At 43.7% G+C, this 25,453-nt stretch overlaps 1 protein-coding gene across 5 annotated transcripts; it reads right to left on the bottom strand.

Moving 5' to 3' along the window:
• Positions 1-24,715, bottom strand: LOC149276745 (disheveled-associated activator of morphogenesis 1-A). Of its 5 annotated transcripts, none has more exons than XM_089503324.1 (25): positions 24,533-24,715; positions 21,687-21,776; positions 19,515-19,586; positions 15,218-15,312; positions 13,849-14,182; positions 12,723-12,833; positions 12,537-12,640; positions 11,931-11,997; positions 11,703-11,820; positions 11,076-11,214; positions 10,537-10,595; positions 9,632-9,826; positions 8,904-9,199; positions 8,648-8,755; positions 8,060-8,089; positions 6,596-6,702; positions 5,435-5,519; positions 5,023-5,129; positions 4,286-4,374; positions 3,764-3,932; positions 3,494-3,601; positions 3,001-3,061; positions 2,572-2,703; positions 1,665-1,835; positions 1-210 (listed from the first exon to the last, which is right to left on the bottom strand). In XM_089503324.1, the coding sequence occupies exons 1-25, from the start codon at positions 24,713-24,715 to the stop codon at positions 1-3; spliced, it is 3,240 nt and encodes a 1,079-aa protein (XP_089359450.1). The 5 variants fall into 5 exon arrangements, with proteins under 5 accessions (XP_089359450.1, XP_089359449.1, XP_089359451.1 ...); XM_089503323.1 differs by having other exon boundaries at positions 8,904-9,206; positions 9,639-9,826; XM_089503325.1 differs by having other exon boundaries at positions 9,641-9,826.
• Between the last annotated feature and the right edge of the window lie 738 nt (positions 24,716-25,453).

Raw genomic sequence — 25,453 nt, 5'->3', positions numbered from 1 at the left:
CTAGTAATTGAGCTTGGTCACCGGCCGCTCGCGGCTGCTCTCCGTCGTCTGGCTGGCTATGCGCTTGCGGTTGCGTTTCAGTTTGGAAAGGTCCTTGTCGAAGACTTCGCCCGATCGCAGAGCCGAAACCAGGTCGTCGAACTCGCCTTCTTCCTCGCCGTTCTCCTTGGCCTTCCGGGCTTTGCGTTCCCGTTCTCGCTGTTCTTTGAGCTGGAAGCAAAAAAGACATTTTATAGTTAAGAAAACAGATTTTTGGTCATTTTTATTTTTTTTTTGCCCACATTCTGGCCCGGTCTGTCGAGACGGACGCGGATCTGCGGATGAAGAGTCATTTTGTTTCACCTTCTGCCCGTATTGGGCTTAAATATGTATTTTTTTCTCAAATGCCATATAATATATACATTATTGATATGCAAGAAAACCTCTATTTTGGGTAGTGAGGGGTGCGGACAAACTACGGTGGAGTTACCCGGAGCTCTCCTCCTCCGCGGGAGAAGGGATTACTCTCCAACATGGAGCATCTTTAATGGGAGCAGAGGGTAGGTGGAACACAGGCTGGGGGGCTCCTCTGCCGAGTGAAAAGACCCAGAGACTCGGGGAAGCATCACTTCGCCCGGAGACCCTCGATAAAACCTGGAAAGGGCCCAGGCATGGGTATGAACAACAACGCCCCAGCAAAACCACCGACACGGGTCTTCATGTCGTTGTACAAACCCCGTTTTGGGATATGACATCATCGGAAGTACCCCGTTGGTCTACAACGGGGAGACGACCCCCCCCATGCCGGAGATTTGCTCCGAGCTTCACCGACATTGACACAGAGACGTTGTAACTGCAGGTTACATGAACGTCGGTTCTAATGTATCGTTACATGGTCTCTGGACAGCCATAAATCACCAGGCTGCGTGGGCTCCGGGGAGTTAAAATCCTTGATTGCCTTTTTTTTTTTTTATTGTTTTTGGACAATCTGGTGGTTTTCTTGCAATTTCAGACTCGCTCAATCACGTTAATTAAAACGGATGAACTCGCTGACACTAAACATGCGGAGACGGGAATATCAGTTTACTCATCACTCCTATGACTTCACTCCAGAAAAATGGAGCCACCTCTTTCTTAACCGGAGGCGGCTGCCTAAAGATCGGTGCGACGTAACTCTTATCATCCACAACCAGCCTTCCCTTTCTTTGTGGCTGTTATATCTGCTTTAAGGTACTCCATCGTACGAGATATACCCCCCCGTCTGTCTGTAGCTGCCCCACAAAAAAGCCTGACGGGCCGCGGAACCAGAACGAGGGTCTCAGCCCGCCAGCTTCTTACACGAGAGACGCTCATCTTCATTCTGAATCGGTTGAGTTAAGATCTTCTTTATCGATAAAAATCATATGGATCACCGCAGGAACCGATCAGCAGATCCCTGCCTGAAAACCAAGTAACGTCCCAAAAGAAAGCAGCCTGTAATTTCTGAACTACGAGCTACTTTCTTATAGATTTCTGGGGACCCCATACTTTTAAGGTTTGGTGGTCCCTTTCAAGACTAAATAAAGTAAAGGAAAGCAACCACATTCTCTGCTAATGGCATTGAGTGAACCAATAAACATGGAAATTACTCAACACTAGAGTCAACCATTGAAAGGAGACCCCCCCCCCCATAAGGCGTTTCTAACCTGGGCTTCCAAGCGTATTCTGCGTTCCTCCTCTTCCTTCCTCTTCCTCATGTTCTCGTTTTCCTGTTTGGCTTCCGACAACGCCTGAAGAAACTGATCAAACATGCCAAAAAACTCATCCGGCTGCATTTTGTTGGCCTCCTCTCCGTAGTGTTTGGCCGACTTTAAGAACTAGAAAAAACGAGAAAGCAGGAGGCGTCTCAGGCGGAACGGTGGCTTTCGTTATCAACGCAACAAAGTCGAGTCAAGAGGGAATTTGGCAAGCGGGTTTAGTATATAGAACCATGAAATTTAGGTTTTGGGGGGAAATAAAGACAGTGGTTCACCTTCATGCCAATCACTGCTTAAGGAAACCCCAAGCACTGATATCGCAAAGTGGTTTAGTTGTAAACTGGATCCATTACAGCCGCGCAGGTTCGTTAAACAGTCTCTGCTTACTGGAGAAGTGTCCCAGACCAGATATTTCGCACATGTGCTCGGGTTTTACTACCGCTTAACCTTTCATCATCAAAGACGGCCGGCCCTCCCCGCAAAAACCCGACCGTTAACACCGCAGGAGCGGGGAGAACGCCTCGCGGCGATACTTTGAAGCCGTCTTGGTCCACGTTCTCCATTACGTGGCTTCATATTAAAACCAAATGTGCATTTGGTGGCCGCGTTTGGACATCTGTTTGACAGAGCGAGTTTAACCCGTAACGCCAGCACGCAATATCTGGGGTTACTTACTCGCCGGCGTCCTTACTGAGCGCCGGCACGCGATGTCCCGATCTGCCATTCCCCCCCCTACTAAGGACACTCGGGTCCTGGGAACAGCGAGCTACGGAGGCCGGGTCAGTCGCGCCAACGACCTTAATACCCAAAAGGATTCAGAGCTTGGGTCCTAAACGGACCGCGCTCGGCCACTCACCAGCTCCTTGGCTTCTGCTTGGAGGTCCTCGACGTCGGAGAAGCTGAATCCGGCCACGGTGATGAACTGGCTGACCACGGAAACGAACTTGTCTCCGGCCAGGGAGGACTGAGTCTTCTGATACTCCAGCTCCTAGACAGGAGGACATCCATAAAGCCAACGCTCAGTTTTTCCAGATCTTCGAGTTTTTTTAAATAACAAAAATCCCTCTAGATATTTCCCCTGAAAATTGTGATTTTTGCCTATTACTCCCATGTTTCCCCATTTTTGGCCGTTCTCTCTTTACGTTTCCTTCATCCCATCTGCGGGCCACCACACAGACGCCCATCATCATACATGAAGGTCACCACCATCTTCTCAGCCACTGAGCCCGAGGAAGTGAAACAAAGCGATCCCCAGGGCTTGAAGAGTAAAACTAAAGGTACTTACGCTCTCCACGGCTTTTAAACCTGTTCTCAAGGTGCTGATCTCTTTATCCAGTTCGGTCATACTGAAAATAAGAGGACAAAGTTACGAGTCCCGTCTAACTTTATGACATGGAGACTACGTGCGATTCAAAATTATAGACTGGGGCGGACACTTAAAACAACGGAACCAGAATTTCGACTGTAACGCACCAAGATTTATTCTAATAATTTTTCCGCCTCGTTAACCCAGATCTTGTTAAATAAACAGATTTCCCGAAGTTCTTAGAAATGATCTTTTTTTTTTAATTTTCTCTGTTCCATTAATCACACAAATTCACACACAGCATGTAAAATAAAGATAAATTTGGGGGAAAAATATAGGATTTATCTCCCTACTCAGAGATTAGGAAGCTCTTAAGGCGTATTCCCACGAGAAAAGAATTTCAAAGGAAAAAAACTTTGATAGAATTTATACGTAAAACGATGAATTTTGTGGCAAAACGATGATTACTCACTTGACTTTCGCGGCTTCGGGAATGTTTCGTAGCTCATCGTGCAGGTTTAATATTTTTGGGTACTTTGTCTCCACAACCGTTATGAGATAGTGCAAAAGGGTGATGTTTCTGAAATAAAACATATGCCGATGAAGGGAAAGAGTGGGATTGGACAGGGTATTTAGAAGAAAACACAGAAAAAATTAAAAATGGGGTCAAATATATATATATATATATATATATATATCACAGGGTCGTATTTAATGCCACTGGACTCTTTCCATGACTTACTTGTCAATACTGGATTTGGTATCGGCAATCTTGTTTAAGCTGGAGATTTTAAACCCATAGGCATTCCCTCTCTGGCCCTTGTTCATGTAGTTGCCAAAAGCCAGGACAACCTCCAAGAACTGCTTGAGGCTCTTACTCTGAAGGACCTCCTTGGAAGCAGAACGGATCGCTGTATTTAAAAGAAAGAAAAAGAAAAAAGTGACAATAAGAAAGATATTCATTTTTGGGGACGGCCGGGCTGGTTTTCGTATTCTTTTCTGCAAAAAACAGCGGCGATGGCAGTGACAATATGGAGCGTGTACAGTACGGCGACCGGATCTCCCGCGGGTGTTGGAACCCTACTACAAGTCCAAAATGATCGTGGCCTATTAACGCCATGAACTTGTTCATAGTATCAATAATGATAGAACCTTAAAATACTCAAATTGGGTGAAACACGAGGAAAAGCCTACGGCCGACCATTCTGGAGCTCGATGGACGTGGGGTTGTGTGAGGTAAACCTCGATTCACACGCAGCTTTACCTTCCACCTTTGGTTTGACTTCGGCGACTCTCTCAGCGAACTTCTTCTTGAAGTACAACGACTGAAGCCTCTGCTGATAATGATTAATCCTGAAAAAAAATACAGATCGTACGTGAATTAGCCAAAAAAAGTTTCAGGAGGCGTACGTCTCAGCGCGCCATTCTGTATACGGTCGCTGGTGGTTACTTTCCAGAAAGGAAATCTGCTTCAGTTACTCCTAAAACGGTTTATGGAAGGATGACGGCTTCGCCGTTACTTTCCCATCTCTGCGGCGTGTGGTTATACCGGACAATCCCAAGAACATTTCATCATAAAACGCCAGAGAAGGTCATAGGGGGAGCGCCATGGGTATAGCCGGTACCGGTAACACTGGTAGTTGGAGCATCTATAGGGGGACCTTAATACTATTCCATGAAGAACGGAAGACGAAAGGTTCGAGTCAATGACTCCATGATGTATATTATATTCCGTACCGCTTGTTCTGCGATGGTGGAAGTCTATGGAACCAAGGCGGACGTCTTCCAGGTTTTTAACCCCTTAATGACAAAGCCCGTACATGTACGGGCTCAAAATGCATTGTTTTCAATGGGTTTTGGGACCGCCCATTGTCCTTAAGGGGTTAAAACCAAAATAGGCGACTATCCAACGACTCCCACCGTTGCTAACCAACGGTTGGATGAGACCGACACGAGGGTCCAACACGCGTTTCAGCTTCGTAGTGTACGAGTACGACATACCTGCTCATCTCGAAGAGAAAGCGGTCGGCTTTGGCCATGCGATCCAGCTCGTGCTTGTGCTCCTCCAGCAAATCGATATCGCTCTTTTCCGGGACAAACTTCAGGAGCTGAAGAGACATCAAGAGAGATCGCTCTGGTTACTCATGGAGGGAAAGTCCTCACTGCATTTATAAACTGGTGAAGACCTAAGTTGACCATCGTCCTCCACCTGTTCTACTCATCTATCACCCTAACTCAGTAGTGTTGGTGTCTCAATATTAATTTCCCACAGTTCATGTTGGCTAATAGGAGACGTCTAATTTTTTTTTTTTGACCTGGGGTTATGAGAAGGCGGCGTTTGGGAGGTGGACAGACGCGGGGTCAGGAAATGACAAATGCAAGGAAGATTGGCGGATTCTTGTGTCACCCTCACCTGCTCCAACATGTCCTTCGGCAGGTCCTCCTGCTCGTCCATTGACAGGATCGCACGCTTAATCTCTTCATTAGACAGCTTGAGTCTGTAAGATTCCAAACAGCGCAGGTCATGCGTTAAAACAACATAAAGACGGGACGTTTCTTCTCTTACCGAGATATTTAATACTCCGAGACATTCTAGAAAATAAAATTACCGTGAACACGAAGAAAGGCAAGAGGTCGGCAGACGGAGGCGACGATTGAGTACACCGTCGGCACACATCATGACGGTATATCCTAAGGGACGCCCGTCAAGCAGGCCTCCCCTTCACAATGCCCATCATCCTCCAGGGATGATGGGAATGTGAGTGCAAGAACTGCCGGGTTTGGCAATCCCTGAAATCGACTACTCGGGGAAATTCAACTATTTGGTTTCTCAAAAACATATTTCACAATTTAACAAAAACGGAGGAATTTTGCAGAAAAAGAGAAAACGACGTCTGCGGTCGGGTTATAAACCTCCCGCTACGTATCTGTAGAATTATTGCCCGTCAGCAGCCTGTCAATCAATGGATTGCTCATCGCGAAGAACCGCAGACTGGGATAACCCGCTACAAGTCTCGGCGTCCTCTCCTTCGGAGATCGCGGTTTACTTTGTAGCAAGAATGTTAGCGCGTTACGGAGCGAGTAGATACAGGCCCCGGTGCGCCGCCGGCGGCTGCAAGAGGGCATTCCTGGAATACGGGTTTGACTATTAACCCATTAGAAAGAAGCACGTCTCCAATAGTCAAAACTATTGTTATTCTACATAAATACTTGCGTTTCATTAAGCAAATAGCGTTACGTGCCAGCGGAGGTACGGCTGATTTCCGTGTGAAACGCGGAGTCCAGTTTCATCCGTAGAAACAGAATTTGCCGGCATTTCAGACCCCCGTCCCGCTTATCTACCCCCCTTTCCCAAGTCAAACACGTATTCGGCTAACAATGCGGGCGATGGCAGAGCCAAAAAGCTGGCAATACGGGGCTGGAAAACCTGCTGCTCCCGGCCAACAATAGTAAAACAGGACTTCTGTCTCATCAAAGGTCTTCTCGGCGGTTTATGAAGGCACTCCAGCCATCATATAACGAGGGGTCCGTTAATGAGTAACGGACTTGCGTTGAGCGAAGGACAATGCCGTACCTGGACAGGAGAATGTTACAGTTTTGGGCTCTTCTTCCATCGATCACCGAGAGCTCCTTCACCTTCATCTTAGACCCAAGAGTATCGTCGTTGGACTCGGTCTCTTTCTGGAAAGTCCACGTGTAAACATGTTATCGGCGGTTGATAAAAGCAACATCGAGGTATTAAAGGAACAGCACAGCCAATAGCGATGATACGATCAGCCATTTCAGGTAACCAGGGGTATTAAAGCTTCTCTAGAACCCTGAGGAGCTCCAGGTTCCTAAACCGGGCAGCTGGACATTCAAAAATACGGTCCTCCTGACCCAAGAGAGCTTTGGCCATGTCATGGAACCCAAGAGTCAATATATAGAGGTTCTGACCATTCCAAAGACTTTCAGGTGGGAAAAAAAATCTAAATTATTCAGTTTACGTGGCAGGCACTTTAAGCGTTACTGTTCCTTTAAATTCGTATTAATTTCTGGAACTGCAAACTTGTTAGAATTGTTAAGAAATAAAAATATTAAAAAAAATAAATAAAATGCGCGGTTTAGAATCCATTAAAAAATATATAAATGTATTAAATGCACGATTACAGCACACGGGTTATGAAAAACATATCAATATATATATATATATATATATATATATATATATATATATATATATATATATATATATATATATATTAGCGCTGATCGCTCATTACCGGGGTATTAAACGTCTCTCTTCTTAAGAGCGTCTGTGTGTTTAAAATAAACAAGAGCCTTAGAAGTCGTCTTTACTTAGCATTGGGAAAAAAAAAAAATAGAGAAGCAAAACTATTTTCCGGTGAAAATGTAAGTAGCCCAACATGTTTGGTTTTTTTGTCCAGGTGCAGAGTAATGGTTTCGAGCAACAAGCGGGCTTCATAAATCATACCTGGGAACTTGTGAAATGAGCCGAGACTCTCGGGGAAATATTAACCCTTTAATAGCCCGTCGTGAAGATTCTATGTAGCCACCCACCAATGTGTTACCCAAACGGCCCTCATGGAAACCTTGACTTGTTGTCATTTAAAAGATGCATTTAATGGAGTCACCTGCATTCAAGCCGGGATATCAACCATAACATGCTGAGGGCAAACACATTAACTGGGAGTCATAGATATATGATCACAGCTGGGGGTGAATAGGAAGGAGTCAGACTGTGTGACCACCAGAATCTGCCCCTTCACCCTGAGATTTGGGCAAAAACCCTGACAGCGCCCAGGTATGACCACATTACCTATTTTTCCCAAGACAAACACATTTCACATCCTGACATTTTTTCCATATATTTTTTTATGCCTGGAGCTGGCATCTAGAAAACATTTTTTTTTTTTTATCCAGGCACCCAGAACTCGCCCCCCCCTCCCATTTCGGCGCTCATTGGCGTGTTCAGTTTTTGGATTAACGACAATTATCGGTATTTTGCCAGGCGTTTAAGCAGCGGCTCAGCACTCACCTGTTTGTTGCTGCTGTTCGTGAAGAAATCCTGCGGCCGATAGGCAAGCGTGGGAAATGGCGTGAATCATTGCGTGCAATTCAGTGGCCACAGCAAAATAGAAAGAGACAGAGAGTAGCCAAAGCAGAGTCAGCAAGGTGAATCGGTACATTTCAGAGCGGCTCGTGACAGAGAGGCATTAAGATTAAATAAATTTTTTTTTTAAAACAAATTTTTTTAAAAAAGCTGAAAAAGCAAAAAAAAATTAAATAAAAAACTTCTATCGGGATTAAGCCGAATTGCGAAAGCATGCAAAATCAACAGGATCTAGAACCTAATCTTGTTAGAAATGTATAATGATGACATCACCATCCTTCTACTACGGACCAAGACCAATCATGTTAGTGACATGTTTACATTCCGCGTGGCGTAAAGAGCTCGTGTTTGTTACGGAACCTTTGTTCTATTACTAAACGTAACCTTTATTAAGGAATTCTCGTACAGAACGAACCCTACAGGAGAAAGCATTGTAAACCGTTTGCCCGCTCGGCTGAAGAACACTTTGTCCGGTGGATCTCACCGGCGAGCGCCAACAAAACAGACCAATACCTGCTGTCTTTGGTAAGCCGAGAAAGTGCGTTCAATGTCTTCGAGGTCCAAGATCTTGAAGACTTTTCCATCATCGACGTCGACCCATAGGGTTCCTTCCAACTTGTTCTACGGAGGAAAATATAAAATCTAGGTGTTTATATTCAGCAGCGAGTCAAAAATGTGAGAACCGATCAGAAGATCGTCACAGGTTTCTTTTCAATCGAGGACGGCACTAAACGTTTTTAGAAACACGTATACAATAATTACTTCTTACCTCTGGAAGCTTGGACCAGTTGAAGGATTTGAGTGGGTTTTTCGGCTGTGGGATATTCTTCTTTTTGAGAGCTGGGCCCAGAAAAGAGTTGGGTGGTCCCCCCAGTCCTCCAAAAGAGGAAAGGCCGGGTGGAGGAGGTGGCCCTCCGGGTGGAGGAGGTGCCCCGGGAGGAGGCGGTGGAGGTGCGATTCCACCTGGCAAAGGAGGTGGTGGAGGCGGAGGCATTGAAGGCGAAGAAAAGGGACCACCGGGTGCTGGAGGAGGAAGTGGAGGGCCACCAGGAACAGGAGCACTGACTGCCCTCTGAAATAAAACCAAAACTTACATGTAAAATGTGTTGGAGGAGTTGTAATAATTTACATTGTTACCGGTATTTAATATATCTATATCATAGCGGTGTTCAATATTGCCCAAGACCAACCCAAAGAGTCCAAAGAAGCGGCCATCTGGAATCTTACGCACTGAGCCATATGAGTGTCTTAGTCAATCGTTTCCGCGCACAGACTCATGAGACAAGACGTTAAATTGCGTAAGCTTTAAAGACTTCAACCAGCCTATAATTACTCTTTCAATGCTTACTTTAAACAGTGTCTTATGTAATGGGCTCCATACATTCATTGCGCAAGAACCACAGGCTTTACCGTTAGAAGAGAAGCAGGTCTTGCTGTAACGGAACCCAGACACCCCATTAGTTACATATACATTACGATTGTATGGTAAATAGAGACGTCTTACGCTGCTGAGCTCCTGGATTTGAGCCGTGAGCTCGACCACCTGCTGCTTCACTTGCTTGTACTCGGTGGACTCCTTTTCGAGCTTTTCTTTCATTTTATTCAAGGTCTGCATCATCTCTTCTTTCTCCTGGGTCTTTGCATCGCACTCCCGTTCTTTCTTTTCTAGTTTCTGCTGGAGCTCGTGATGCTCTGGAGAGGTGAAAACGGAGACAGGTAAGCTTTAGTGGCCGTAAACTGAATCACCCGTAAGGTCGCGGTTGGGGGGGGGGGGATATTTCCTGCAATACATCAGTTTTAAAACTTAATGCTGTTCAAAGCGTCCTTCGTGACTTTGGTGTTCTCCAGCAGAAGCGCGCCTTCTGGTCAAGGAACAGCCAAAGTTCCCTCAATGTGGTAGATACAAACAGAACTTCAGTAGTGTGATTGCCCCAAACTGACTGTTTTGGTGTTCTAGGTAGTCTTCTGGACTAAGCTCCCATGAGCGTCTACGATACACAGTAACTGCCCGTCTATGGTGAGTAACTTGAAGTTTTTAGAACATTTCTTAAGAAAATTAAACATACGAAACATGAAATTAAGAAAAGTTAAAACGAAAACATATGATGAAGTATACAAATATCCTTTTGTTATCTAGACTTGTGTGATCTAGAACCAAAAAAACGTTTTACTATAAAACTGGTTTATATTGCAGATCTTGCTTAATATAATCTTGTTTTTTTTTTTTTCTCTCCAATTAAGAACGTAAACGGCTAAATTGATTTTAATTCAAATCCATCGCTTCCAATGATTCTGGACTTCATTTCGGACTCAAAGCAAAGCCAAAGCCACTATAACTGTATTTTTTAAATTTATTTATTTATTTTTTTTTTACATAGGTTTGGTTTTGGCAAATAATTCACCTTTTCTCATTTTCTCAGCTTGTTCCTTCCATTGTTTGACCTCATTTTCATTCACCAACCTACGAGAGAAAGCCGCATTACCGCCGACGAAGACGTAAGACCCGCAGGAAGCCTGACCACTTTTCGGCTCTTAAGACGGTCTGCCGAGTACTGCGATAATGTTTCATATAAATAAATAATATACTATTGATAAACGACTTAGAAGAGAAAGAAAAGGTACTCTCTAGAAACCTTTAAATACATTAAGGGAACATAAACTGCAAGAGGAGAAAGCATTTTATCAAAGAGAAGCACCGGAACCATAGTCATTTACGCTCTTATGCTCCAGCCGATGGGCGGACAGTTCAATAACGAAAAGAAATCAGATTATCCCGATTGAAAATTAAAGTCGTATATCTATATCAGTCAAACTCGTGTTGGGGGAGGGGGGCATCCATTTCCATATTCAACCCCTGATATAATTAGCTGGCACTTAGAGCCTCGAACGCAAGATCGGTGGAAAATCCTAACAAAGTAGCAGAAACACCGCGGCTACTTACATCCGGACGACGTTTTTAACGTTAAAGTTTTCCAGCGGCGAGATGTCGGGATCCTGTCCTTTTTCGTTCTGGATAACTATTTGTTGCACTATGCGGTCCAGGAGCAGCCAGTAATGGACGGTGTTACCGCTTCTTTTATCTGGGGACACAAGGATCACGACTCAAAGCAGGAACATCGCGGGAACCAAAACCTTTACTTTTTAATTTTAACGCATATAACGTCTTTTGTTTGTTTGTTTTTTAAACAATGACAATTGTTAGAAAACTCAACATTCTAAAAGTAAGAATAATACAGAAAAATAGAATCCAACAGAAACTGCGGTTCCTTCAGGTTTTAAAAAAAGACGATAAATGTCAAGAGAAAAAAAATTATGTTAAAGATATCCTTACTTTTTAACGTTTTCTTTACCCCACTAAAAAATTATTCTGTCCATGGGATATCAGTATGAAGTGCAGAAATTGGGAGGTTCAAAGAGGGACGCTCCGCGGTTTGGTCAAAAACCCTAAATGCTTCAAAAAGTGGTGTAAAAAATATCAGGAAACACTAAAAATTCTTATTTTTTGTTCCTTTTTTTTTTTTCTCGCACCATATTCAGAGCTCTCGCTTCCCGAACATCCCATACTCACAAGGCATTTGGAGGCAGTGGTGAAGTATAGACATAAAATGTGGATAAGATTCTGTGTGCGTTAACCGTTTTCTTATCAACTCGAACATCTGAGTGGCGCTTTTCGTGTCTATGTGAACCTGTAAAAAAAAAAAAAAAAAAAAAATGGGGAAAAAAAATACCGCAAATAAGATAGAGACTAAACAACTCCAAACAAATAAATTAGAAACTACCGTGTGATGTTACCCACCAAATCAAATCTTTTGGCAAATTCCAGTTCGTCTTCATTCCTCAGCATCTCAAAAAAGTCTAAATGTCTTGAAAATGGGACAAAAAATAAATAAATGAAATTATAAAAAGAAACTCATGATTTTGTGTGAATATAAAACAAGAAATTGTTTTTATTTCTTGAGAGAGAAAGGAGTTCTATTTTATATAGATTTTGTATTTCAAACTTTGCATTTTGAGGTTGTTTTTGTGTGATTTCCGATTATTTATATTGCCCAATATGAGTAACTTGAATTCTTTATTTTATCGGTTGATTTTAATGTATTGGTTTTGATTTCTACTACATATTTTTCCTAAAAACGGGGCATGGATCTCTCTTTTCACCAACATGAACATTGAGAAATAATTTGCCTAACAAAACGATGGAATGGCCACCAAATTTCTGGGCTGTTGGAATAGAGTAGACCGTCATATCTTTAGATTTAGCCAAAACGTCTAGTTTCCTGATAGGATTTGAAATCAGTGACAGTGTTTATGTTACCAAGTCCGGCCCCATTTAATTCCGTTCCCCAACAAATAAAAGAGAAAGGTTTATGGGGGGGAAAAGGTCATCGAGGCAATGGGTTACCTGTCTAGCGTTGAGTTCTCGTGTTCCCTCAGTTTATCAATTACCGGCTGGATCCCCAACATTAGAAACTCGTATCGAAGATGAAGCCTGAAGTCCAAACTTTCCTGCAAACAGACAAGGTAATAGGATGGAGACTCCGCGTACCCGGACCGACGTATCTGGACGTGCTGGTAACAATGTACTTACGACGCCAGCGCCTTGGCTAAGAACAGCGTTGATGAAAGACATGATTGCGGTCTTCAGACTGACTTCGTCCCGGTATCTTACAGTACTTCGATCTAGGTCATTAATCAAGGTCTGTAAGAGACAGAAAACCATTTCTCATTGGGTTACTCCGACTCAATGAACGCTCACTCCCCAAGACAGACTCACACTGCTCTCTAAACTTTAGATACGACCAAGAGCGTTCTAGCTTGCAGGAGATGAACTCAACGGACTCCTCACTGCCAATCGAGGAACCCAGGGTAGGACCTTGGTTGCAAATTCAGAGATATGGCCAACTTTCCAGCTTTATACAAACTCAAAGGTGAACCTGAACAGCTGAGAAGAGCAGAATTCATCGGCACGACCCTGGGGTGTTGCCCCCAAATCCAACTGCATGAAAATGAAAAGTGGCAACCAACTGCTGTTAAGAAGTCAGTTGTTTTCATTCTGGTACCATACCAAAATAATGGTGTTCCTGGGTCTAAGTCCAAGCCATGTCTCCAAAAATGCATTAAACTAAAGGACAACGGGCAAGGTGTCCATTGTGATGGACTTCTAAAAAGCCTTTGTTCTGATCAGACCGAGCTTCCTGAAAAAGCTATAGAAATTCCAATCTCGCCCAAGGTGACTTTGTCATCTGTTTACCGCGCGCGGTTAAACGCCGATAATAAATAACATTCCGTGGAACAGATGTGCACTAATTCAGTAAAAAGAAAACACGAGTCTCGGGGGAGTTTGGGATTAAACCAATAGCCGGGCATCTAAACCACCGGCAGATGCATTGGCTCCATGAGATAAGCCGATAAAAAAGGAAACTTTGGGAACATTGAAATCAACCAAGTAAGAGGCGTACAGAGGCAGTCCGCTAAGAGCTAAGCTAAGAGAGTAACGATCCCTCTTAAATGTTAAATGTGTATTTCTGAAGACCACGTTGCAGGTGGTAAGTCCCTAAGAAAATGTGTGTTTGGGACATTACATGGAGTCTTGGGTTTGAAGGCCACTCTATTACGTCTCCTTATTTCACACCCTTTTGAGAATGGTGCAGTAATCAAGTAAAATGGTTACCCATCAAGCCAAAGGACAGCATTACTGCTCCCGGACAGGTTACCTGGAAGCGCGTCCGCTCGCTGGCGTATTTCTGGTAATGAAGCATGGCTTCCAACACCTTCTTGTGTCCTCCGGGAACCAGACACACGGCTCCCATGATCTCGAGCACGGCCACTTTGGTCTTTATGTTTTCTGTGGCGAGGCTCTGCGCGATGACGTTGATGCTCTCCGAGTGAGCCAAGACGTGGGCCCGTCCCTGAGAGTTGTTCATCAGCGCCTTGATGCAGCCGATGAGAGAGGTATGGATCTGGGACTCGGCTATTTCGTAGTCCATGCTTTTCAGGAAATTCAGAATGCACGTTAAGCCATCCAGATCGATAAATCGGGTCACAAACCTGTATAATGGGGAAAAAAGGGAAATAAAACCATCAAACCCAACAGTTACGCTGCTGTATGTTACATTATGGTGGATTTTACTAATAGCGCTCCAGCCCAACCCATAACGTTAAAACCGACAATATACAAAACTGTGGTACAGAGGTACATGAAGGCTTACAATCTAATGAAAGTTCTATATAGCTACATATGAAAAAGTAACGCTTAACCATAGAGATGAGTACTGCACTGGATAGACAGGCAAGGCATCTACAGAATACAAGCTTTCCTTTGACAGAGCGCCATTCCAGGTATTTCCCGGTCTAGATCCTTTCTAAGTGCCTTGAACCCGGTGCTAACGTGAGTTGGAGATTACTGGACTCCTTAAATTAAACTTATTGACGCAACCCGCTACGACTTGGGGCTTTTGGCCAGATAAACCCAACGCACTGGTGGTGACCCTCCTGGACCATTCTCGCTCGTCGGACGGGTTTAAGGATATATTAAGATGCTTTGGTTGCCTTGGCTTGTGTTCTAAGGAATAATCTTAGTGAAACAGGCAGATCTAGGAAAAGATACATTTTGACACTCTGATTCTGGTGTTTTCATGGTAACGGGTAAAGAATAGATGGACGCAGGTAACCGGGTTCCCGCCGCGTGGGCCCAAACGATCTGTGTTTATTCTCCATGGTTATTAATCCCCTCAGCTATTTTATAAGCGTAAACGTTTCACAGCGAAACACTCAATCATTCAAATGTAAAAGTTACCATCCTTTACGAGTGACACAGACTTTCCAAAATACTGCCAGATCCCGTGAGTAATTATGGGGGTGGCTGCCATACTTAGCAATTACGCCCCGCAATTTAGCACTGACTAATGAATCGGCTTTGGACCTCTTTGGCACCCATGTGATGACATCTACAACAGAAGGTACAGGACCTCTTCTCGACTAGTCTAAAAATCAGCACCAAGACTTGGCTATTTTACCCCAAATCCATAAAAATAAGAAATTCAAGAAAAAAACAAACAAAAAACAAAGATAAAAGATAATTACCTCATTGGCTTCGTCCTCAGAGCGGTTTTCAAACTTTCTATAGTCTTGCTCCTTTCGTCCTCGTCTTCTTTCTCCATCGCCAGCAACGTTCTTCTCTGAAAAATAAAAGGAATTCTTTTAATATAAATAATATAGCACATATATAATAATTAGAATATACATTATATACAAAAAATTAAACCAGAAGTTTTAAGGCAAAACAATAAGGTTTTATATTTCACGTATAAATGATGTGATGACATCATTGCCACTTGGCTTACAGATCATCAGATGACATCACAGCATTAAAAAAAAATTGTGCGTTCTCCGTTTTGGGTTCGTACCCGTTGTATACGCCAAGAAACGCCCAACTTGCCCGGCAGCATGGCACAGACCTCCATCGGGTAACCAGCCCAATGATCGCCCAAGAAAGCTATGTGCCCCCCAAGTTTGGCAGCAGAGGGACCGTTGCCCCCCCAGTTTTGTGGCAGGGGCTCAAACACTGGGACTGGGGGACAGTCATAAATATATATTATATATATATAGCCTGTTTATTAGGCCAGCCAATATATCTACAGAAATGGGGAATTGAGGGGTCGGGCTGTCACGTTCTCGTGAGGGGCTTGTCCAGGGCGCAGTCTCCCCGATCCAAAAATAGGACATTTTCTGAATAACAACCCAAAATAAATCCAAAAATGTAAATAAAGCCTTTTAATATTTGTGGCGGCTGGGATAGTTCACGTAATATTCACTTTAGGGCAGCCTAAAGAGGGGTTTCATTTTTTTGCCCCCCGACATCTGCCCCGCAGTAACGCATTAGTACAGTTGCTGCCGGACGGACAAAGCGTTCATCTGCCCAGCGATGCCGCGGACGCCACGACCCCAACGCCAAATGAAACAGAGGGAGGACGGTGTGCGTTTAATCCCCCCATAGGCAGCTGCTCCGGGGTAGAATCAAAGGACAAAACAGCCGTGTGGGGGCTCATGGAGATTAACCCTTTGGACTCTGGGTGGGAAAGGAACGATCAGTATATTATCATTACTTATTTCAAGCATTACAGATTGCAAGCTCTTTGGAACAGACTTTGGTCATTCTGCCTGTGATTACCCCACAGAAAAAAGCCCGTTTGGTGATAAAACCTCCTCTTATTTACAGAATACAAATGACTTTTTTGGGGGGGTGGACGATCAGACACTTGTCATGTTGCATCGCTGCAGTATCAGGATCCCGATTGCTTTTACCCCAAATCACGGGGTGAATAGGGAGTGCTTTTCTCACTTCCATATGACAGTGGAAACCCCTGCCTGAACACAGGTGACCAACCGAGCTGGCTGGTAGTGTATACTGTGCGTGCGCGGAGGTATAGAGCTGGGGTGTGGAAAAAAAAACGCATGGGGGATAAAGTGGATTCCGCCGGACGCCTCCATCCAACGGGAGAAAACGTAATAAATGTTAAATTAAAGGGGACAGCGTTACCATATTCATTAGAAAGTGCGTATGATGGCTGAAGTGACCCTACGAGGGGTTAATATTTGAGTCTCAGGGTCAGTGATTCTGCGGCAATTACGTCTGTGCAGTAGACAGATGGCAATTTATCTATAAGAGACGCACACCTCTCTTTAGGGCTCTTTTCTCCCCATTTGGGACCCGTTGGGGTCACTGAGCACACGGAGGATTAAGGAGGCATCAGTCTGTCTGCACTCAGAGCGATAACTCCCATTCTCTGATATATAAGAACCGCGCAACGGACGCTCGCTGCTCTCAGCAACAAAGGAGCCACGCGGCTCAGAGACGGGGCACGGAACGGAACCCTTCAAAGGTTTGGGGTCACTTAGCAATGTCCCAGTTTTTGGAAGAAAAGCGAATTGTATCCATTAAAACAACATGAAATGAATCAGAAATCCAGCGCAGACGGGGTTAATGTAAATTACTGTTGCTGAAAACGGCAGATTTTTAACGGAATCTCTTTATAGGAGTACAGAGGCCCTTTATCACTCCCATCACTCCTGTGTTCCAATGGCCCTTTATCACTCCCATCACTCCTGTGTTCCAACGGCCCTTTATCACTCCCATCACTCCTGTGTTCCAACGGCCCTTTATCACTCCCATCACTCCCGTGTTCCACCGGCCCTTTATCACTCCCATCACTCCCGTGTTCCAACGGCCCTTTATCACTCCCATCATTCCCGTGTTCCAACGGCCCTTTAGCTCTCCCATCACTCCCGTGTTCCAACGGCCCTTTAGCTCTCCCATCACTCCCGTGTTTCAACGGCCCTTTATCACTCCCATCAGTCCCGTGTTCCAATGGCCTTTTATCACTCCCATCACTCCTGTGTTCCAAAGGCCCTTTATCACTCCCATCACTCCTGTGTTCCAATGGCCCTTTATCACTCCCATCACTCCTGTGTTCCAACGGCCCTTTATCACTCCCATCACTCCTGTGTTCCAACGGCCCTTTATCACTCCCATCACTCCTGTGTTCCAATGGCACGCTGTGGTCGCTGATCCAAGTTTAAGTTTAAAAGGCTAATTGATGGTTAGAAAACCCTTTTGTAATTATGTCGCAGCAAGAAAACAGCTGAGTGACCCCAAACTTTTGAACAGTAACGTATATATATATATATATATGAACGGCGGTGTATATGCAGAAAGGTTATTATTTCCATTAAGTGTATAATCTCTCCATTAGACTGTTTTAGATATATTAATAAGGCAATTACCATTTCTCCGCTACTCTTATGGGCTAAACGAACCCAGCCGGCTGGGACATGGCTTCCTCGCTGTTACCCCCGGGGGATATTGCATCATTTTCTTGGGCGAGTTATACAATTTTACTCGTAGATGGCAGGGAACGGATGAAACCACTAAACCCCAGTTTGAAGTAGTCATTACTGTTCCTATCATGCGGTTTTGGGGCAAAGTCGTAAATAAAGAGCATTTGCTAGAAACATTCTTAGATCTGTGCTCGCAGCTACGCTCATTTAGGCGACAATGCCCCTTCAGATTAAAAATCAGCAGCAAGGGGGGAAAAAAGTTATAATTAATATCAATCACGTTTCCTTTTCCTGTTTTGGAGCATACTGTATAAAATAAATCAGGGAAACGCGACGAGGGGTCGCCAAAAAGCTCCAAAAAAACCCAAAACAAACGGTCGGCGGCTATTTAGTGTTAACCCTTCGAGTGCCATCAATGTGTTGCCCAAAATAAAACAATTTAATTTCTTATCATTAGATAACAGATGCAGAAAAGTGTTATAAACGTCTAGCACAGCAGAAAGTACCTGTTTTATACACAGAAAAGGCTAGAACAGGGATGGGCCCCTGAAAACCAGGACAGTTGGCAGGTATACACCTGTATGGTGCAGGACTCGCACACTAGAGTTTCTTAAGCAGTCTTTTTAACACTGTGTGTGACCATACGCAGTCTGCCGAGAAGCGGATCACAGCCCTCCATGCGTTACTTTTGGGTACGGCGCCCCTTTAAGTCGCGTCTGCCGAGAAGCCGATCACAGCCCCCACCCAAAGCTTTGAAGGCTCCTTTCCACCAAACCTCATTCTTTCAATCGCTAATAACAGGCGGCGTCCAGCTGCCCGCGGCGTGCCTCTGTACGGCTAGGATGGGAGCTGAAGGCATCTGTTGGGCTCGTTTTGGTTATCTGGAAGATGGCGGGAGATATTGCCCCGTATCTGGAGCATGCACCTGGCAGGGTTCCACCGCAGTTGGCCGGCAGCTGTGTTGTCCACGAAGGTTCTCAGATGTCGCGCACGCTCCCCTTCCCTCGTCCTCCTCACCGCCAATACCCATTCATTAGACTTAGAGGAAGACGCAAAAACACGTCGATAGCATCATTTAAACCGAATACAACACTATCAAGTATCCATGACAACGGTTCCTTTCCAGGGAACAGATCAAACAATAGGTCCCAATTATCATACCCATGCGCTAGTACCGGTTCCGTCCTTATACTTACTACCTACAGTTCTACTCGCATAGAACACAGAAAATATTAATTTACAAAAACATTGCTAATCCCTAAAAATAAAATAAAATAAATAATAAAACGGCTGTCAGTGTCTGAAATACAATCTTTCTGGGATTTTCCGTAAGAAACGAAACATCGTATCCGCTATTAAATGCCATTAAGTTCTAAATCCAACTTGGCACTTTTGTGATGAACAGAAATTGGATTTATAACAGATTATTCCAATTCTACGTACAATATCCTGTTAGTAGCTTACGGTTACAAAACAGAGCATTTTAAACATTTCAAGGGAATTCTGATACAATTAAAACAATAAGCCGCATTGGAGCACTTACAGCAGCCATTAGGTTCAGCTGATCAATGTAGAACTCCGGCCAGCTTGTAGCTCCTTTGTTTTCTTCTTGATCCTAAGAAAGAAGGGGGGGGGGGGGGGAGAAAAGAAACAAAATTAATCTTTGGAAGACACGGATCCAACCAGAGAACGGGCATTATCTGAAAGAGATGTAATCAGAAGTCGTATAATACTACATATTCATGATAGTGTCCTTGAAAGTTTGCAGAGGAACCTTGAGTTGTGGTCCATCCCTATAGGTCCCACGTATGAAGAATGTATGACTCTAAAGGTTTGCGTGGCCTCTGGCATCAACCACCATGACAGCTACAGTAATGCAAAGGGGAACTGTACCCTCTGACTTCACAGCAAGCTTCATGATCAGTTTCTGCTCAACCTCAGGTGACCATCTCTGGGGCTTAATCATGAAACCAGGAATTTCCAGGGGAGAAGAACACATTCACCAACTTCACCATCAGGAATTAAGAGCCAACCTCTGAAAAAAGGTTTGAGCTGAACGTTCATAATAAATGGTTAAAGCAGTGAGACTCCCTGATTGTCCTCTCTCTACAATCCCACCATAAATGATCCAGGCCCAGCTCAGCCCTTCCTGTAGGAGAAGCTCTTTGGGGCCGACTCTTCAGCAGATGGAAGTTATGAGGTGTTACAATGTTTCAGCACGCTTTTACTTTTACTTGGTTCGTTAAGCTTCAGGTATGAGAAGGTGGTTATTAACCGGTCATAACTACAACTCTTTAACGACCCGCTAAATCTATAGGTGACACGGAAATACACTTCCGCCATCTTGGTAAAGTCAAACATTGAACCTGCCTTGGTTCCACGTGGGTTCCAATGGTGTTTTAAGGTCACACTATGCTGGATTAATTCTAAAGTCGAGATGACAGATCGCCCCCGTAGAACCAGTTAGTGGAAGAAGCAGAATCCGAAGAGGATTCCAAACATCATTCCCGCACAAATATACTTTAGGTACGAAAATAACTAATCTGGAAAGGCTTCAGACACTTTTGATCATCGTTTTAGTCATGTATTTACACAGAAAGCTCTTCAGAAGTAATGACGACCTTGGAAAAAAGGCAAAGTAAACAGGACAAAGAATTATTCTAATGATACATCAAGAATGGTTTACGTTTGAAATGAAAGGGAAGCGGAATTATCTAAGGCTGCGGGTTTAGCCTTTAAATCCATAATTTATTAGCAGAGCAAAATATGGTTCCCATATTGTATAGGTTTGATGGTCTGCTGGAAAGAGTAGAAACAGCTCGTTGACGGCTTCTGCATCCAAATTTGGGCATCCCAAAATATGTGTTTTATTAAAAAAATTTGCATAATTCTAAAAACAGACCATTTTTTGTAGTTGGTTAAAGATGGAACGTTCGACATAGCGTCGCAAACACGTTCTCTCTACGGTTTATCCTTATACCTTATCCTCTATCCTTATACTTATTACTACACCCATTCCTACCGCTCCTAAACTACTTACAAACCACACAAGAGATGAGGCCACAAATACAGCTGCAACGGTTAAGGAACTCAGAAGTGTCCATGAGGAATTCAAGATGGCGCCCTAGTTAACTGTAACCACCAGTTGTGTGAAGATCATGGCCTCTGGGCAATGACTAATGGATGCCAAGTCTCAAAAAGGATATGATACAAGTTGGCCCACGATCACCCCATGTCGGGGCACAGATTTTTAGTAACTTTACATGGCAGAATAATCATATGTAGCCGGGGCATCTGAACTTCTTGGACTTAAGACTGATGAAGTCCTGCTCTGTCATTAAACTATGGACCGGAGCAGCTTTGATGACTTCTTTGGACAGAGTTTTGGGTCAAAGGGGATAAAATGAGCACCTTATTTAACTACAATGCTGAAGAAGTTCTCTTTTACAAATAGATGAATGGGACACTCGCCAAACCTGGTTGTTTGTATCCTGTTAAGAACGATGGAGAAGCCAACATTCTTAGAATTAATATTTTGCTTTATTGTATTCATGCTCGGTGAACAGACAAGTTACATTTATGTTACACACTCTAAGAGAATATTTTGTAAATTGGTCGCAGGTGTTGAATAATCTCAAAACTTAAGTAACCCCTTGAATCCAGACTTGTGAATTCTACCAGAACAGCAGTTAGTTCTGGTGAGCACCATCCTTACCTTCTTCTTGCTACAATATATCTGCCATTTCTTCTCAGCCGGAAGGGCAAACATGGCTTCCCTGTGCTTGTCACTGAGGTCCAGTTCGTCCTGTGGGGGGAAACAAAGTGAATATATTTTAAAATCGCAGTCTCCATATTTCCCAAGTGTCCCTGTTCAGGATGGTCAGTCTTTCTGTAGGACTCAATCACTTAATTCACTTAATACTCACTGTTATTTTTTCTAGGAGGTCAGAATGTTTGCTGGGTATCACAGGGTTCTATAAAACCCATTATTCTCTTCTAAATACCTCACTTGGTTTAATAATCCGTTATCAGTAGCTCACAAGGTCATATAAACTGTCTTGGCAAAACCTCTATCCATACTCCCGAGAATGTTAGGTGTCCCTACTTGGCCATCTGAATTGCTTTTATCTCCCTTTGGCTTTTTTTTTTTTTTTAGTTGGTGCCCCTTCCAAATATTTTTTTTTCTCAAGCAGATATATTGAAGATTATGGGGGGATCTTAAGAATTTATTTAAGGTCTAAGGTCGGTTATAGCCCATGTTTTTCTTTTAGTACACAAGGCAGAAGTGTCTATCTGAGACCAAGGTTCCTCGGCGGAGTGGCAGCCCGGTACTGGGTTGTGAGACGCTGGTCGCCTGTTTCTGCAGGTATCACGCGTGGAAGCTAACATGGGACGGAGCGTTGGGTCATGGGGGAAAAAGTCTGAGGAACACAGCCTTATACCCAAAATAGCACTCCTTCGGTTCATAGATATGGTCGTCTGAATTGTTATTTCAGTCACCGACCGGGATCTAGTGTCTATTAACCAATCTCTGGAAGGTATGGATCTGCTTGCTAGAAAATAATTTTAAAAAAGTAACTGATTACCAATTGACTTATTTCTGGGTGCTCCCAGTCTGACTTTTTTTCCCCAATTTTTTTTATTTTATTTATTTATTTTATTATTTTTATTTAAGCACTTTTGTTCACAAGGCTTACACGTGGACCATATGTCTCCGTGTCACGAGGCAGGTAAACATTAAACAGCCCGGCATTAATATTTCACTACCTGCTTTCAGTCCTAAAAAGCTTGTCTTTCATTGCCGCAGAAATAAAAAGCAGATGTTTGGGTGCAAAAAGCCACCCTTTTGAAGTAGAGAGAACAGCATCATTTTCTCTCTAATGCCATAAATCACCATCAAACAGAACTTTCTGAACACCCTGTCCCCCTCATACTTAAGGAACGGGTCACGGTCAACGTATGACATACATACATACATACATATATATATATATATATATATATATATATATATATATATTATTATTATTTTTTTATTTATTATAGGAAAACACCAGTTACAATCTAGATATTCCATTAAGAATCAAATTATTTTAAGAATTTTGCAAGGATGATGTCTCATTAAAATATAAATTAAGAAAAAAAGCAATGCAAAAAAACCTAAAATACTATCAAATAATAATAATAATAAAAAAAAAAGTAAGGATGTCGCAAAAAAGCTCAATTTAAGACGCGGACGCCCAATACACGCCCAGCTCGTGAATCAGACGCCGGAGTGAAATTTAAACATGAAACTTGTGATGAGGAGTCAACAGCAAATTACATTAATCTTCTAACGAGTTCCGTTTAAAAGGAACCCTCTGTTCTAGCGTGGTATTGGGATATACAGGGGCCGGGGCTGCCCAAAAGCCCACATCTAAAAGTTTGGAACGGGCCCCCCCCCCGTGATTTTTTTCTTATTCAATGACATTTTAACTGTTTTGGAGATATTTAAAGGTTCTTCTCTTTGAAATTGAAATCAGTGGCAGCCTGTGGCAGAGCCAGCATTACCTACTCAATTTCATATCCTGAAGTTCTCTCCCTTCACCTCTCCTACCCTTAGGCTTAGTGGGGAGGAATAACCATGCTTTTGGTTTAGTAAAATATACAGAAAATCCCCTTAAGGAGACCGTGACAGCTCGGAGAGGGCTCTCCTTAATGTGTGCCATTCTCAGCTGCTAAAAATAAACGTAAAAGGCAAATAAAAGGCAAGTAAATATTTAACAAAGAGCCACGGCCGGATACAACACATTAGTGTCTTTTTATGCGTTGTTGGCTTATGCAAATAACACTGGCTCGGCTATGTGCAAAGCATTCTGGGTACCGTACCAGGGCTCTCATTACTCCTAACAGTATAAACAGCTTACAGCGCAGCCCCCCCCCCCCAGCCGGCCAAAGCCCGACGGCTACACAAAGATATCCTTATGCAACATCATGACTTCACCGTGATCATCAGACACACTGAATCCATTCACATGGACAGAGAGCAGCCAAATAGGCAGGGGCCGGGCGCCTATGGAAAACCTTAACAGTCCTAGCCAGAGCCAAGGGAGGTTCGTCTGACATAAGGGCCAACTCAATGACATGGAGAAGAAGATGGAGATGGCTTGGCTCGTGGCCTTACTCCTGAACTCTTTACAAGCTGCACCAAACAAGATACAAGTCTTGAACCCAGACTGGCATCTATTCACTAGAGTACGGTTTGAAGGATCGAGTTGAGTATCGACTCCTTGACTCAATGGAAGCCCAGGGAGCTTCTGCTGCAGGAAGAACTTAGACCCCGCTGGATTGCTGAGGAATTGGTCTAAGAGAGTTTGTTACATTAACCTTTTGAACATTTCGGATTATCTTAACAGCAAAGAAGTAACCTCGCTCTCTTGGCGTTTAAACCAAGCAATAGTCTAATGTCCTGTCAACGGCCAAGAGGCTCCATTATGGTTCCAAAGACCAAACCTACGGTTGATGACTGACAACAGCCACAGACAGATAAGATAAAAGTGACCTACAGGGGCCGACACTTACCACCAGCTCCGAGAACATGACATCCAGCTCCTCCAAGGGCGGGAGAGGCAAAGACGGCTCCATCGTCTGCAGGGCGAAATTGCTATCATTCCGCAACCGGTACGTGATCTCCGGGTGGTCGTTGGTCCGGAAACAGCAGAAGATGAAGGAGATCCCACGGCTGTTCCTTTTTCTCGGGGCCATGGCCGAGAGTCTGTGAATCACTTCCGCCTAAGAGATCCTGAACAAGACAAACGATCAAAATGTAAAAGATGGAGAAATGTTTCCATAATGTGAACGGTTTCTACTGTAACGATACAACGTATAGAATACTACACTGTGATACCCTCATACCCAGCAAACATTCTGAGCCCCTAGACTACGGGGGCATCAGGGGAGGAAAGAGGGGGCATCGGGGAGGTCCCAAAGAAGCAATGGCTCTCCAAAATAGGAGACCTAGCCTTCCAAATAGTTATGAAGCACCAAAGCTTAAAGGGAATGACTGTTCTTAGGCCAGACGCAGAAGCCGGAGAACGAGCTTCTCCGGAGATCCTGGCATAAATGACAAATATTTTCATATTCCAGCGGCAGCTGAATGACAATCCAAGAGCAAAAAGATGCGGCTGATCCATCCCGGGGGAGGAAGACTTAACAAGCAGGACTGTAACAGAATTTGTTTGCCCGTTAGGCTCCGATATGCAAATAAACCTTAAAAGTACAATGAAAAGGGAAATAATGACTGATGTAGCAGCTGATGCTGTTTTCACGGGAAATTTTCATATTTTTGTTGGGTTTTTTTCAGTTTTGTTTTTTTTTAGAATTTGTTTAATCATTTTGTATTACATGATGTTTAATTACAAAATGACGCAGAATGTTATTTTTTCCCGTTGGTATCAGTATTTCGGACATCTTTACCTTATTACGGGGATCTGGCTTAAAGGG

This window comes from Sceloporus occidentalis, unplaced genomic scaffold, assembly GCF_023333645.1.
Source record: "Sceloporus occidentalis isolate IW3139 unplaced genomic scaffold, rSceOcc1.0.p SCAF_226, whole genome shotgun sequence".
Classification (NCBI taxonomy): domain Eukaryota; kingdom Metazoa; phylum Chordata; class Lepidosauria; order Squamata; family Phrynosomatidae; genus Sceloporus; species Sceloporus occidentalis.
The sequence above is the reverse complement of the archived record's forward strand: the minus strand, read 5'-3'. Positions and strand labels throughout refer to the sequence as shown.

Coding starts and splice junctions, on each gene's coding strand:
- LOC149276745 (XM_089503324.1), bottom strand. CDS start 24,715: ATGGCCCCGAGAAAAAGGAACAGCCGTGGGATCTCCTTCATCTTCTGC. Junction 8,756..8,903: donor ACTGGTCCAAGCTTCCAGAG/GTAAGAAGTAAT, acceptor TTTCCTCCGTAG/AACAAGTTGGAAGGAACCCT. Junction 5,130..5,434: donor CGAAGGACATGTTGGAGCAG/GTGAGGGTGACA, acceptor ATGTCTCTTCAG/CTCCTGAAGTTTGTCCCGGA.